The following is a 14,737-nucleotide window of genomic DNA, read 5'->3' on the forward strand; positions in this document are numbered from 1 at the left end:
AAAAAATAAATACATTAAATAAAAATGTACACAGATCAATGTTGTGTTGAGCATGGTAATAACAATTGGAGCAACAAGATCACGGACTATAATGTGCCCTTATGTCACAAAACAAGTGATTATGGGTGATTTTGCTTTACCATCTGAAAGGCCCTCACATAGCTACGCCACTGCCTTTCATGATCTTCCTCTCTTACCGTTTTCTTATTTTCCTTTTTAGTGTCGACTTACATTGTTTTTTGCCCCCGTTGATAGGCCTAGCATCAGCAACAGTAAGCAACAGTGTAATAGTTATGATAATAAATAATAGCCTATTGTCATTCCTAATATCTTGATTTTGAATTGACCACAAATGTGGCAGTTACACAGATAAACATAGATTTAGAAATTATAATGAAGTCCGCTGTTTCCACCAATATGCCAACCGAATTTCATCAAAAAAATAATCAAAAAAATGTTTTTCCTTTTTTGTTTCCCACAAAGCCCCGGTGCGCCTCATAAACAGATGACATCATCTCTAAAGGTGAGCCGCCATTTTGTTAGCTTCTAACGCTAGCTCCTGGGTTAAAAAGATGAGCGGACGCCTCCGAAGTGGCCAGTCTAGAGTTAAATCTGTGTAAAGGGATGTATACTTCTGTATTTTCTTTTTGTATAGTTGCTGGACTTGCATTAGTGGACTGAAAGAGTGCTTTCGTAAGTGATGACACACCACACGCAGTGTTTAAAAATCACTAGTCATTCATTGCTCAAGCAGTCTCGAGTTTTTAGCCTGTTAGCAGGCTAGTCTTTCGCGTGCTCCGCAGTGAAACAAACATTTTCTTTTATCTTTGAAGTCTTTCACTCTTACATGTAGAAAACTTTTTTTTTGTCCCAGTGTCTGATTCGGACACTATCCAGTTTATTTAGACTTGACATTAGCTGTAGCAGTCTCAAACTCGTGGTGTTTACAAATAATACTTCGGGCTTGTTCCACTCGGACTCAGCCGCAGAAACATGTCCGACATGTACATCCGCGTGGCCGAGGAGGAAAATGAGGAGCCCATGGAAATCCCCTCCGAAGACGACGGGACGGTGCTACTGTCCTCTGTCGCGGCGCAGTTCCCAGGGGCGTGCGGATTGCGGTATCGGAACCCCGAGACCCAGTGCATGAGGGGGGTCCGGCTGGTGGAAGGCGTCCTGCACGCGCCAGAGAACGACTGGGGCAACCTGGTCTATGTGGTCAACTACCCGAAAGGTGAGCGCAGTTAAAAGTTATTATATGTAAACTTGGAAATATCTACAGATATGTTCTGGTCATGTCACATATGTAACACAATGGTTTGCACCAAAGAGATGGTAAACCCATACGACTAAGAAGGAAATGTATGTATAGATGATTGAAATAGACTTAGGTGTGTGCAGAGATTCTGCATGTGACTTACTGAAAAAAGAACAGACAGACAATATATATTAATATATATATAGCTATATTATTTTAACTGATCCCAGCCTTGTCTTTGCAGATAACAAGCGGAAGATGGATGAAATAGATGCTGCGTCGGCTGTGAAAGTGAAGAGAGGCTTTCAAAAGACATCAGATCTCATTGTCCTTGGGTTGCCATGGAAAACAACAGAGCAAGACTTAAAAGATTATTTCGCGACATTTGGTGAAGTTATTATGGTCCAGGTAAGTGTCATGTGATTACATGTTTGAAAGTGTGACAACAGCTTTTCTTGACAGTCTTATTTTGTTCTTTCAGGTCAAGAGAGACACCGCAACCGGAAACTCTAAAGGCTTCGGCTTTGTCCGATTCACTGACTATGAAACACAGACTAAAGTCGTTTCTCAAAGACACATGATTGACGGACGATGGTGCGACTGCAAACTCCCCAACTCCAAGGTTTGCTTGTACTACTGTATACTATGTAAAAAGAGGCACATTACTTTAAAGGTGCATTATGGGACTTTATGTGGGGGGGGGAAGAAAAACTTTCAGTGACCCAGTGTGGTGCCTTTACTCTATGATGCTCCAGGATCAATCGTTTTTACAGTTTCTAGTAAGTGGTGGACCCTCTCACCAGAAAATCTACAAAACTATTGATCCTGGAGAGTTGTAGAAGCTGCCGTGATGGAAATTATAGAAGCTATGCAACCACTCAACTACTCACATTTTTTTTTCCACATAAAAACTTGCACTTTTTAGAGGTAATGTTTGTAGGATGCACTCTTAGTGTTTTGAAAAAGGCACTTAAACTGCAACTGGTCTCGGGTTATATATTAGGACACTAGCACAAGCTTTACTATCACATTATATCCAAATGTGAATAGACCGTTCCTCATTTGAAAGCTAAAAACGTCCAGAGTTCACTCTCTGAACCTCTATATATTTGAGGCCAGCACCAGTACTAATCAGGACCTCATAGTGGGCATGTGCTCTAATTGTTACTGTAGGAGAGTCCCTGTAATTTCCACACCGGTTTTAACCACAGACTCTGGAAACCTTTAGTGTGAGGCTCCTTCTACTTTATGATTGGATAAACGTCTTCAGATTAAGGAATAAATAAAAGTAAACACGTCAACCTTTAATCATGTAAAATGTGTTTGACTAAATCAGCATCAATTGTTCAGTAAAACCAAAATTTGATATGAACAGGTTTGTCTCATTCGAGGACATGGGTGGGTCATGTTTATAAAATATAACTTTTTACTTGGTTGTATTTTTAAAAGCAATGCATTGTTTGTAGTCCTCTCCAGATGAGCCCATGCGTAGTAGAAAGATCTTTGTTGGCCGCTGCACCGAGGACATGACCCCTGACGACCTGAGGCAGTACTTTATGCAATACGGAGAAGTTACTGATGTGTTCATCCCGAAGCCTTTCCGAGCCTTTGCCTTCGTCACCTTTGCAGATGACCAGGTATGGCCCTCAGATAAGTGACTGCATTAGATGTGAGACTTATTGTGTCGCCCTACTATCTTTTCCAGGTTGCGCAGGCCCTTTGTGGTGAAGACTTGATCATCAAAGGGGTCAGCGTGCACATCTCAAATGCTGAGCCCAAACACAACAACAGTAGGCAAATGATGGATCGAGGGCGTTTTGGGGGGGCTGGCGGATTTAATAAGGGTTTTGGCAATAACCGTGGTGGGATGGGAGGTGGGAGTGGAGGGGTAAACTTTGGGGCCTTGGGTCTACCCCCCGCGATGGTAGCTGCTGCTCAAGCTGCCCTGCAGAGCAGCTGGGGTATGATGGGAATGTTGGCCAGTCAACAGGGCCTGACCACCACAGCAGGCACGGCCACCACCACACGAGACCAGACCTACAGCTCTGCCAGCACCAGCTACAGCAGCCCCAACTCTGCCTCCCTTGGCTGGACTGGGGGCAACAACGCTCCCTCCGGGGGTGGCTTTAACTCTGGTTTTGGCTCCATGGAGTCAAAGTCATCAAATTGGGGGATATAGAGGGCACCCTTTTTATTTTTTTGTATACTAATCTGGTAAGTATGCCAGGGCTGGGGGCACCTTTCTTTAGTTTCTATAATTTAAAGATACACTGCCTTTTATTTTCTTACAGATATGATTATATATGACCTAGTCCTGCATTGAATGGGGGGGAAGTGGAAACTGCCATATTCATTTTGTTTTTTGAAGAAATGTATGTTGCAGAGATGACTGTGCATGCAAAGTATATATTTATAAACATGCACGAGTATCTCGATCCCCTCAGCTCCTGTAATATGGGCCTAATTTGCTGTAATGCTTACCTGTATGCCGTTGATTGGATCATTTTTTTGTTTTACATCTCCTGGAAACACCTGCAGTTCACCAACTCTCCCCAGTCCCCTGGGAGGCAGCACAGTCCCACCGATCACAGTATCTTTTGCCTCCGTCCCAAGTGTAAACGCTATTTCATCAAAGAGCGGCCTCTCTCCACGTACACTGTGTTAGACGGTGGGTGTCTCTTTCTCCTCTCTCCCTTTTGTACGGAGTAGAAATCCTGTCCTCTCTTGTCTCTCTGGAGATCGTTGAGTGGGTTGATGTTGGACAGAGTGAGAGTGCGAGCGGGAAAGCCAAGTGAAAGGAGCACATGTGGAACGAAAGACTGTCAAGTTTTTTACGCAACAAGTGGCTGCCTGCACGAAAGAGCCATGCTTTGTGCGAGTGTGAGCGGAAGAAGCCAGTTCGAATGTGTTGGGCCGTCACCGGGACAGCGGCTCTTTTTTTTCACAGCGTTTCCACTTCTATAAAACAGTGAAATGTCAAGTGCTCTGAGTATATTTATATAGTTTGCTAGCATTTTCTTGCTGTCTGATTTGCGAGGGCTGTGTCTGGTTGTGTGTTTATTTTTCTCCCTCTTGCCGCCTGTTTGTGAACATGTTGAAGTCTGTGTGGAGAAAGCTCTAGAAGTCGGTGAGCTCAGTTTGTTGTGGCGAGTGTCTGTTAAGTTGCCATTGAAAGTTTGTGTTTGAAGCACGTTATGAATGCTTTTCTAGGTTTGTGAATCAAAGGGAAGTATAAATTAAAATTGATTTTGACTAGGTATAACCAGTCTCCTGAGTGTTTTATCACAAGGTAAAGTCACTGTTTGTATGAACATCATTTGCTTATCAATCATCCTAAGATTTCTATGCGGAGATGCAAGAGACACAACAATTGAATTATCAAGTGAAAATTAACTGCTCAACAAAAACTACATTTAAAGCACTCTACACTAACAGGGCAATATTAAACACTTAATATTGGCTTAGGAAGATGAGGCAAATGGCTCCACGTCGATAACCTTGTGTCTTTAATGTTGACTTGATGGTAATGTGCACAGAGGCAGGTCTTGGTTGTCGTAGTGGTACCACTGATAATGAGCAGAAATAGGGGAAAGGGTAGTACTTGCAAATATTACTTGCCCAGCTACTCGTCGGTACTGTTTGGGCAATGGGCGTATATGTTTTCAACTGATATGGAGGCCGAGCCTATTTTGCAGATTAATATTACAATACTACATTATATTATATTACAATAGTTCACAGGAGACATTTTAAGCCACATATTGAATTGTACATGTTAAATATTCAAAAGGTTGCATTTAGGAGAGGTTTAACTTTAAACCATGTCTCAGACCTTTATTTAGGGTCAAACCCATAAAGCCAGCTCTATCACACAGAGGCTTCTTATTGAATTGACCCACATCTGGCACAAAATTTTACTTTTTACTGGAAGTTTAATAATTTTACACGATTATAACTTAACACATTAAAGGAATAGTTCACCGTTTTTCCATACTGAGATCTGTTCTTGCCTGAGCTTTGACGAGTTGATGCGTACCTGTCTGGTCTTTGTGTGTGCCCTCAGTCACGCAAAAAGACCAAAAATGTTGTTGCATTTGGCCTCTCCCAATGTATTCCTATAGCCCCAAACGGGGGTGAAGTTGGAAGCGACCAAGCTCTTCCACGGGCACAAAGACCAGACAGTTACGCATCAACTCGTCTAAGCTCAGGTAAGAACATATCTCTCAGTATGGAAAAACGGTGAACTATTCCTTTAATGTGTTAAGTTATAACCGTGTAAAATTATTAAACTTCCAGTAAAAAGTAAAATTTTGTGCCAGATGTGTGTCAATTCAATAAGAAGCCTGAGGGCCACCAAAAAAGTATGCACTTTGGGCACCCCTGTATAAGTTTGGTGATGCTGGTGCCATCTACTGGTCAACCTTTAAACTGGCTGTTTTCCCCAAATGTATGAGGCTGATGGCACAGATTGGCAGCCTCATTTCCGCGAGGCCAGTCTAGGGCAAAAAAGTGTGGCATTAAGAACTTAAACACTTGTCTGCTCAAGCCTTAAAGGGATATTTCAGGATTTTTGACATAGGGCCTCATTTCCTAGTTATCCAGAGTGTTGTTGATTTCTGGAGATATACATTTGTTTTAATTCATGCAGTTCTTATATTTGAAGAGTTTAGTGGTGCTGGGCTAGTGCATGTATATGGTAACTAGTAGCCTGCATTATAAACAGTCTGACCCAAGCACAGTGCACCTGAGGCAAAACTTATATTTGAGCAGAAGCGGAGTGATCTGCGAGGTTACCGGATCAGTAGTTTGTTTACCTGCGGCGGTATTACTACACGTGGAATTCACAAAGGAGCTTTCTACAAATCAACGTTTTTGGAGGACTAAATGATAGTGAAGAGGTTTTTACCGCAGGCTATTAGTTAACATAGACATGCACTAGCCTAGGACCACAAAACTCTTCAAATATAAGGACTACATGAATTAAAAAATATATATATCACCAGAAATCAACACTCTTGATAACTGGGAAATGAGGCCCTATGTCAAAAATCCTGAAATATCCCTTTAAGCACAAAGGTTTTAAGCCATTATTATTGAAATGTGTTTTTATATTACAGAATGAATAATTGAAAACCTTTTGTATTGCTTTTCAAGAAAAGGGCTGGCGTTTCATGTAAACACGAACAAGACAACTCCCACGCCACCTGTTTTTTTTTTTTGCACTACACACCTCAATCCTGTTTACACCTCGAGAGCAAGGACCATACAAGCTAATTATAAAGGGATTGAAATCTTTATTTAGCCTAATACAGTACAGTGCAACGGGCCGCTTTAATCCACCGCTAACACCGTGAACCCTGGCCCGACATGACTGGTCAACATTAGTCCCGTAAGTACAGAATACTCCACAAGGGGAGCAACTCTACACTGCCCCCCCTATGCAGTCATGTGATCAGCTGCTACACACAAACACTGGGAGGACACATACTATGATTGATAAATAAAGCTGCAGTAACTCATCAGTCAAGTTAATAAAAAAGTTGTAAGAAGATGTTAATGTTAGACTTAAATATTGACTTTTGGTGGAATGTAAAACTGTTCTTTTGTTCTTAATGTGACAACAGTGGTTTCCCTTAGGCGTTGTAGGACGAGGAGGAGACGTTTCCACCGTGGCCGGTCCAGTTTGTGTGGATGTTGTGTCCGGGATTTGACAGCAGTTCATATGTGTGGGCGCCAAAGTAATCTCTCTGAGCCTAGAAGACAAAATATGAATACATTTTAAAATAAATCACCATTTTGCCTGGAGTAAAAGGTAAACAAGTATCTAAAGGACAAAATAAAGTGTGAATTAAAATCAGGATATTAGCAGGAAGTAGAAAAAAAAAATGAAGTAGACTTTCCAAAATACAAACTGATATAGTAATCAGATCTAAGAAAATACTTGTTGAGTCTGAACTACAGGGTTATAGTTGCACTACCTAAATAAGTCTTGGTATTTTTAATCATTCAAATTGCGAAATCGAATGAATATGTAATATAGCTCAAGGACAAATGAAAGTGAAAATGGTGTCAAGCTTTAAGTACTAAGTCCACAAAAACAGTGTCACGTGATGGTCTTAATCTGGCAGCCTTGTGTGCAGTGCAGTTCTGTAGTGATGCGAGCCTGACCTGGAGGAGGTTGGCCGGCAGCATGTCGTGTCTGTAACCATCGTAAAAGGACAGAGCCGTGGTGAAGCAGGGCATGGGGATCCCGTGTTGGACTCCGGTGCTGACTGTTCGACGCCAAGACTCCTGAAAAGACAAAAGACATTAGTTTAGTTTATTGGAACAACTTGTGCATCGTTGTATCTTAATATTCATCTGGCGTTTGGAGTCACCAGGACTGTTTTCACCGTTACTAGCTTTGTAGGCACTCTCTTGTAGTGGATTAAGGTGAATATTAGTCTTTATTTGATTGAAGTCTGACTTTAAGACTTCACTTAAAACATCTGCGGCTGTCAATTATCTAAGCAGACCTTTTTCTAGTGACTCAAAGAGGCTAAATGTTCACTGGGGACCCATCATATTGTGCGATATGAAGTCACAATAGGAATTATCTACTTAAAAGTCTGTCATTTTGTTCAGTTGCAAAGACAGTAAATCTAATATTTTACCTTTACAAGCTGTGAATCTCCAATGGTATTAATACTGATGATGCTGAAGTACTTAAAGTGGCACTACGCAACTTGTTTACCTTATTAAACCCTTTCCGTAGTGCCCCTGGGGGTAATACAAGTGTCCCCCTGGAGTATCTGGCCAGAAAACCACACTTGCAACTTTCTCGAAGAAGCTAACAGGCTAACCGGAAAAGCTAACTGCGGGCCATCGCCACTTGAACAGTATTTACAGCCAAGTTTGAATGAAAAAGATGATCTCCATTATGTAATTGGATGTACAGTATCCCTCTCTCCCTTTGTCTTTTCTGTCAGCGTAGTATTTACTCACAGACAATTAATGAGCAAAAAGACGCAGCATGCTACGACACCTGCAGTGGCGCTTATGGCCTCCAGGGGCATGAGATACTTAGTACTGCTTTAAAGGGATATTTCAGAATTTTTGACATAGGGCCTAATTTCGTAGTTATCCAGAGTGTTTTTTTTTTTTTGTAATTCATGCAGTTCTTATATTTCAAGAGTTTAGTGGCCCTAGGCTAGTGCAAGGCTAGTGCGTTTCTTCACTAACAGCTAGCCTGCATTAAAAACAGTCTTGCACACTCCACAGTGCACCTGAGGCAAATCACTTATAACGCCAGACTAACCATATAAATGTCTGTCGACTTTTTTGGAATATGACTGACCTTGCATCACATGAATGATCGCATTTTGAGGGACTATTTTCTAGCAGATCACTCCACCGCTGCGTAGCTTATACGACCACGAAGCTGATGCTGCTCAAATATAAGGTCTTTTATTTATATGGTTAGTCTGGCGTTATAAGTGATTTGCCCCAGGTGCACTGTGGAGCGGGTCAGACTGTTTTTAATGCAGGCTAGCTGTTACCGTAGAAATGCACTAGCCTAGAACTAGCCTAGCGCCACGTAACTCTTCAAATATAAGGACTGCATGAATTACAAAAAAAAATCTCCCAGAAATAAAAAAAAAACTAGGAAATGAGGCCCTATGTCAAAAATCCTGAAATATCGCTTTAACACTGCCTCACCTCTGGTCTTTTACTAGATAAGGAAATGGTTAGTCTTACTCAATGTCGCTGTTGTTCTTTGTGTGCAGCCACTTCCTTGTTCCGTTTACCTGACAGTCCTGAACAGCGTTACTGAAGAAAGAGTCCAGCAGCAGATTCTGCAGGTCTCCGTCTCTGTCAAAAGCCTCTTTGATTTCACCCAAAAACACACTGTGGACAGACAAACCCTTTTTACTACACAGCAGGAAGGTTACATCAGCTTTAACAGATCGTTTGTCAGATACGTTTCTATTTTACTATAATCACATCTGTGTGTTGCAGTCGTTACAGGACCATTATATCTTTATCAAATTAAACCACTGTCCTCAATGTCTCTATTCACTCGAAAATTACAACACAAACTCACTTCCTTCTGTGTTTTTCTTGACACAACACAAGCCGGTATTTCACCATCAATGTCGACACCAACAATTTTGCTCAAGGTGAAGTGAAGCAAACTGATGTGAAAGGTGTTACCTCCGGATGATGCAGCCCCCTCTCCACATGAGAGCGATGGCGCCGTAGTTGAGCGACCAGCCAAACTCTTTGGCCGCCTGTCGGAGCAGCATGAAGCCCTGCGCGTAGGAGATGATCTTGGAGGCGTACAGGGCCTAGGGCAAAGTACAAGATACATGTGTGATTATTTGAGAGTCTATAACGACCAAGTTGTTCAAGTTTCCAAAAATGTAAGTTGCACAAAGGACAAGCACACATTTTTCCAAATAGAGTTCAATCAACAGCATCGGAGAATAGAGACAAATATTTTTTAAATCATAAAAATAGTAAGTAGTCCTTCCACTACCAGCTTAATTGGTTAAAAGAAATACTAACAAGTAACTTAAGATTCTCAGAAGAAAGAAGATAAAGTACCACCCGAGATCTGACAGAGTTAAGGGCAAATAAGCAACCGGGCAACCGTCTCCTAAAATATACAATATACAAGTCTATGAGTTAATTATTCTTGTTTTTATTATGGTTCATTATTATTTATGGAATAAAAGCTCATGTTTATATGCATATCTATTGTACAATGAGCTACAGCCAGTGGTTCAGAGTTAATATTTGTTTGTTAAGGCGACCAAAGAAATTGAACAGAATGTGACTCCTTAGTTAAAATGTCAACACTCAGAAGATTGTTAGATCAAGCTAGCAGCCTTCATTTAACTGTGTGTACAAATATACACAAGTCCTTAGATAAAGCATTGAAGCCAAACCAAATACAAGCTTTAATTTGATATGAACCTCCTGCAGCTTGTAAAATAGTCAATAAACTCCATTATCGAACAATGCTACCTTTTACCTTTCTAATGTCCTCTAGGAAAGCAGCCTTGTTTCCGCTGAACTTGACCCCCTGAGGCCCAGAGAGGCTGCGGCTGGCCTCCACTCGCTCATCCTTCAGAGAAGACAGGCATCTGGCAAAGACAGCCTCCCCTGGGACACACACACACACACACACAAAACACACAAAGATAACCTAGTTAGATTTCTGCCAATGTCATTGCAGAAATTACTTAATCAATTAGCTCAGGGTGGCTGTAAAGGACCAACATGATATCGGCCATTATAATTTTATTTGCCTAGTGTACATAGAATAGGGTTGGTTTGATGAGTAAAGGTGACACGCTGATCCTTCTGATACAAGTGGAATAAGCCAAACAAAAGCCACAGTGACTCGGCAAATTTCAAGGCAAGGCAAGGCGTGTTTATTTACACCGTGCATTTCGTACACAACTCAACATAACTCAATGGGGCAACTTATCTGCAAACGTACTAATGACGAGGGAAAATTTGCTCATATTTGTGCATCCAATAGGAAAAAGTGTCTATTAAACAACACTGGTGTGGCCTGTCCCAATGGCTTTAATCACATGTGCTTCACTACACAGACAGGCTCCGCTCTCACAATGAGCCCTTTTGTACTGCCTGGTTGTGTAAGTCAAAAGAGGATACTCAGCACAGACAGCACTGAGGTCACGTCTATGACTTATTTATCTGGGATTTTAACCTGTCACCACCGCTGATATTTCGCTCATTAAATGGTTCACTTTGCCAACTTGCTTTTTTGGCAAATCTGGTATAGATCTAGTTTGTTAATGGCAGCCTCGCTCATATTAGTGAAGATAGTTGCTTTAGTCATCATCATCATTTCCCCAAATTGTATCTATATTAAAAGAGATCTCCAAACAGTTTCAAGTAATGCAAGGGCTCAACAAAACCATTAACAACAACAACCGGTCATAACCATCTGGTCACTGAATAAGCTTCAGCTTAAAACTACAGCCAATTTCAACTTAAAAACAAAACACAATGTTATTACTTGAGTAGCAACTGTCTCAAAGCAGAAGCGTCATTCCTTTCTGCCCTGTGTTACATTAACTCATGACCAGTAGCATCCAAACAGCTCTTTATGAAACAGTCAAAGAGCAGAGCCTCACAAATCCCCCTTATGTCACCTGAGATGAGCAGGCCTGCACTAAAGCTCTCAATCTTCTTATGGACAGCCATAACAACTACCAGCAACTCAGGCCTCCTGCCCTTTACTGACATCAAGCTGAAACCTTAACCAAGCAATGAGGCAATATTTTCTGCCGCGTCATAGTGACAATGGAAGTTTAAAGGAAGCAGGAAGACCAGGAAGTATAGTAGATTCTTCCTTGTCTATTCATCATTTTCAAGAAAGTGATGTTACACTTTCAGGAACTAGTGGGGTTATTTTTGTATGATATACATTTTTTCCACAAAGATATAAAAACATTGTTGATTGGCAACTGTATTCCACTCAAAAAATAAAGACATTAACTACCCCCATACAAAAAAGTGATAATTTCCTCTTACCAATCAGAGTAACAGGGGTGCCATACTCCAGTGCTGAAATTGCTGTCCACTTCCCCGTTCCCTTTTGCCCCGCGCTGTCTCTGATTTTGGGCAGGAGGTGTGTCCCATCGGCGTCTTTGTATTTGAGGATGTTGGCTGTGATCTCGATGAGGAAGGAGTCCAGCTCGGTTTTGTTCCAGCTGTCAAAAGCCTAACAAAGGAGAAGTAGAGATTTCAACAGGTCTGCTTTCTCAATGTTCCTCCCAAAAGACACCACCACAATAGCCTTACCTGTGCCATCTCATCATGGTCCATTCCCAAAACGTCTTTCATCAGATGGTAGGCCTCACAGATGAGCTGCATGTCGCCATATTCGATGCCATTGTGCACCATTTTTACAAAATGCCCTGCGCCTTCATCCCCAACCTGAGAAGAATACATTTATTTAAGAGATGTCTTCTGTATTTCATTGCAGGCTTTCAAACTAAGTAACACAATGTCCAGATGGCAGTAAAACTCACCCAGTCACAACAAGGTTCCCCTGTACCGACCTTGGCTGCAATGCTCTGGAAAATATCTTTAATGTGTGGCCTACAACAAAGTCAAAGGAATAACCAATGAATGCTTTGTCCGTTTTAGTCTCTTTACTCAAAAAAAGTAGTGACTTTGAGTGAGTTACCAAGCCTCTATGTGTCCCCCTGGCATCAGCGATGGTCCATATCGTGCACCTTCCTCTCCGCCGCTAACCCCGCTCCCGACAAACAGCAACTTCTTTTCCTTTAAACTTTTACACCGCCGCTGAAGGAAAACACAGCAAAATCAATACAACAACCACTCTATCTTTTTACGCAGTTAATTCAGAAAAAAAAAACAGGGACTCACAGTTGTGTCTCTGTACTCCGAGTTGCCACCATCAATGATTATGTCTCCAGGTTCAAGGAGAGGCACCTTTTAAAAAAAAACAAGGTATATTTGAAAATGCGAATCGGCGGCTGATGATCTATAAATTCACGCTGTAACCAACTGATAATAACTTTTTGGAAAGCCATCTCACTCCACAGACCAGGCTTTCCACCTCACTCCCGATGACCCACCAGTTTGTCGATGAAGTCGTCCACGGCCTGTCCAGCCTTGACCAACAGGATGATCCTCCTGGGTTTCTTCAGCTTGGACACCATGTCCTCAAGGGACTCTGCCCCGATCACCTTCGAGCCCTTGGCCTCATTCTTTAGAAAGTCATGCACCTTGGAGACTGTTCGATTGTAGGCACACACCTGTAGGAGACGTGTAACAGTTAGTACACTGTATTTAAAGAGTGGGGAAGTTTCACACTGATGCAAAGTGATGATCTTACCACAAACCCGTGGTCATTCATGTTCATGATGAGGTTTTGGCCCATGACAGCCAAACCAATAAGGGCAATGTCTGCTCTGAAAAGAGAAAAGTCATAACATGCTATTAAAGCATTACTCCCATGACATTTCAGCCCTTTATGGTTTCAGTCCAAGGGCAAAGCACAGTTTTAAGGTTTAGTTTACACTGTATCTGGAAGCAAAGTTTTGTCATACTCGGTTTTCTATACCTCCTTATACAAAAAGGGAACGGCCATTAACATACTAAGCAGATGTGATTAAATATTTACAGATGTCACGGATAAATCACATAAAATAACATGTAATTGGTGTTGCATTATAATATTTCCACAACTGCCAGCAACAATCACCAATGAAACTCCGCGGCTAAGCTAACAGGCTAACAACTTTAATCACCTCTACAGTCACACCATCATATTATCATCAGAGAGCAAGCTCGAAAAGACTTGGTATCAATTCCTAAAACAAAGCCGCTATTCTGAGTAAAACAAACGTACTGTGCCATGGTGCTCGGAGGAGAGGTGTGCTGAAGTCAGGCTGAAGTCTGCAGGTGACAGCGATGGACTGAGCTGCCGATCTCACTTCCTTGAACTACACACTCCGCCGACGCACACGGTCAGCCAATCAGAGGTCAGCGTGCGAAGTGACGTGACACTGATCCTGCGTTCTGATTGGTCCAAAATCACTGAGCAGAGGTCTGGGCTTTGCTATTGGCCCCTGCAGCTGTCAGTCTTGTTATTGCACAACTGCACGCCCCTCGTCAGAAATGCGTCATTCACTTCACAATTTCATATTTGTTTAAGAATAATTAAAACATTCCGTACACAAATTAATCTTAATATTTTAATAATTAGATAGATTTTCTTGATAACTCAACCTTTTAACAGCAGTGGGCAACTGATGTTTTACTCAAAATGCTTAACCACTTTCCAAATAATCCTTCTGGAATTATCACACAAGTGCTCATTTACCTCCACACGTATCTGTTTCTCTCCCGAATAATGCAATATGTTTTGCGCAACACAAACATTATATTATATTTTGTTTAATTCCAGAAAGAGCTTGTATCTATTCCTCATGTTGTATCATATTGGACCCAATTTGTAGGAAGTATTTGTTGGACACTTCTCAACAAATTTCTTATAACAAACAAAAATTATTCATAAAATTATCCTGCTGATCATTTTATGACAAAATTAAAAAGGGACATTGATGTGAACTGTTCTTATTGTGTTCATCCAGAGACAACATAACACCTCTTTTGGACATGCTCTTCAAGAATTTCTGGAAGGACTTCTGCAGCTTCATTATTGGAAATCTATACAAGGACTTTATCATGAAATGTGAAAATGTCGTGTTTTGTTTCTTCAGAACGCAACAAAGACATTTATTTCATTGTTAATTTACTCATCCTTTATCAAAATGTTGTCTTCATAAAGCAGAAGCTCAATTTTTACACATTTTTATAGTGATACTCTCTCTTATATGAAGATTCGGGAAGGCTCTGATAACAAACAGGCTTTGAAAACTGTCAATATTTGTTCAAAATCCCAGCTCCCGCAAATGCACACTGTCA

At 41.3% G+C, this 14,737-nt stretch overlaps 2 protein-coding genes across 3 annotated transcripts; one reads left to right on the forward strand and one right to left on the reverse strand.

Moving 5' to 3' along the window:
* The first annotated feature begins 544 nt into the window (after positions 1-544).
* Positions 545-4,514, forward strand: tardbpa (TAR DNA binding protein a). 2 transcript variants are annotated; one of them, XM_079558616.1, is made up of 6 exons: positions 545-1,234; positions 1,503-1,666; positions 1,740-1,880; positions 2,725-2,895; positions 2,964-3,472; positions 3,797-4,514. In XM_079558616.1, exons 1-5 carry the CDS (start codon positions 994-996, stop codon positions 3,435-3,437), a joined length of 1,191 nt encoding a protein of 396 aa, XP_079414742.1. In that variant the 5' UTR covers positions 545-993; the 3' UTR covers positions 3,438-3,472; positions 3,797-4,514. The 2 variants fall into 2 exon arrangements, with proteins under 2 accessions (XP_079414742.1, XP_079414741.1); XM_079558615.1 differs by having other exon boundaries at positions 2,964-4,514.
* Positions 4,515-6,525: 2,011 nt separating this feature from the next.
* Positions 6,526-13,769, reverse strand: pgd (phosphogluconate dehydrogenase). Its single transcript, XM_079558608.1, has 13 exons — positions 13,659-13,769; positions 13,143-13,218; positions 12,883-13,062; positions 12,671-12,736; positions 12,468-12,586; positions 12,310-12,379; positions 12,080-12,214; positions 11,810-11,999; positions 10,275-10,405; positions 9,452-9,585; positions 9,046-9,145; positions 7,427-7,549; positions 6,526-7,011 (listed from the first exon to the last, which is right to left on the reverse strand). Exons 1-13 carry the CDS (start codon positions 13,664-13,666, stop codon positions 6,892-6,894), a joined length of 1,452 nt encoding a protein of 483 aa, XP_079414734.1. The 5' UTR covers positions 13,667-13,769; the 3' UTR covers positions 6,526-6,891.
* Between the last annotated feature and the right edge of the window lie 968 nt (positions 13,770-14,737).

The sequence above is a fragment of the Gobius niger genome (genome assembly GCF_951799975.1).
Source record: "Gobius niger genome assembly, chromosome: 6".
Classification (NCBI taxonomy): domain Eukaryota; kingdom Metazoa; phylum Chordata; class Actinopteri; order Gobiiformes; family Gobiidae; genus Gobius; species Gobius niger.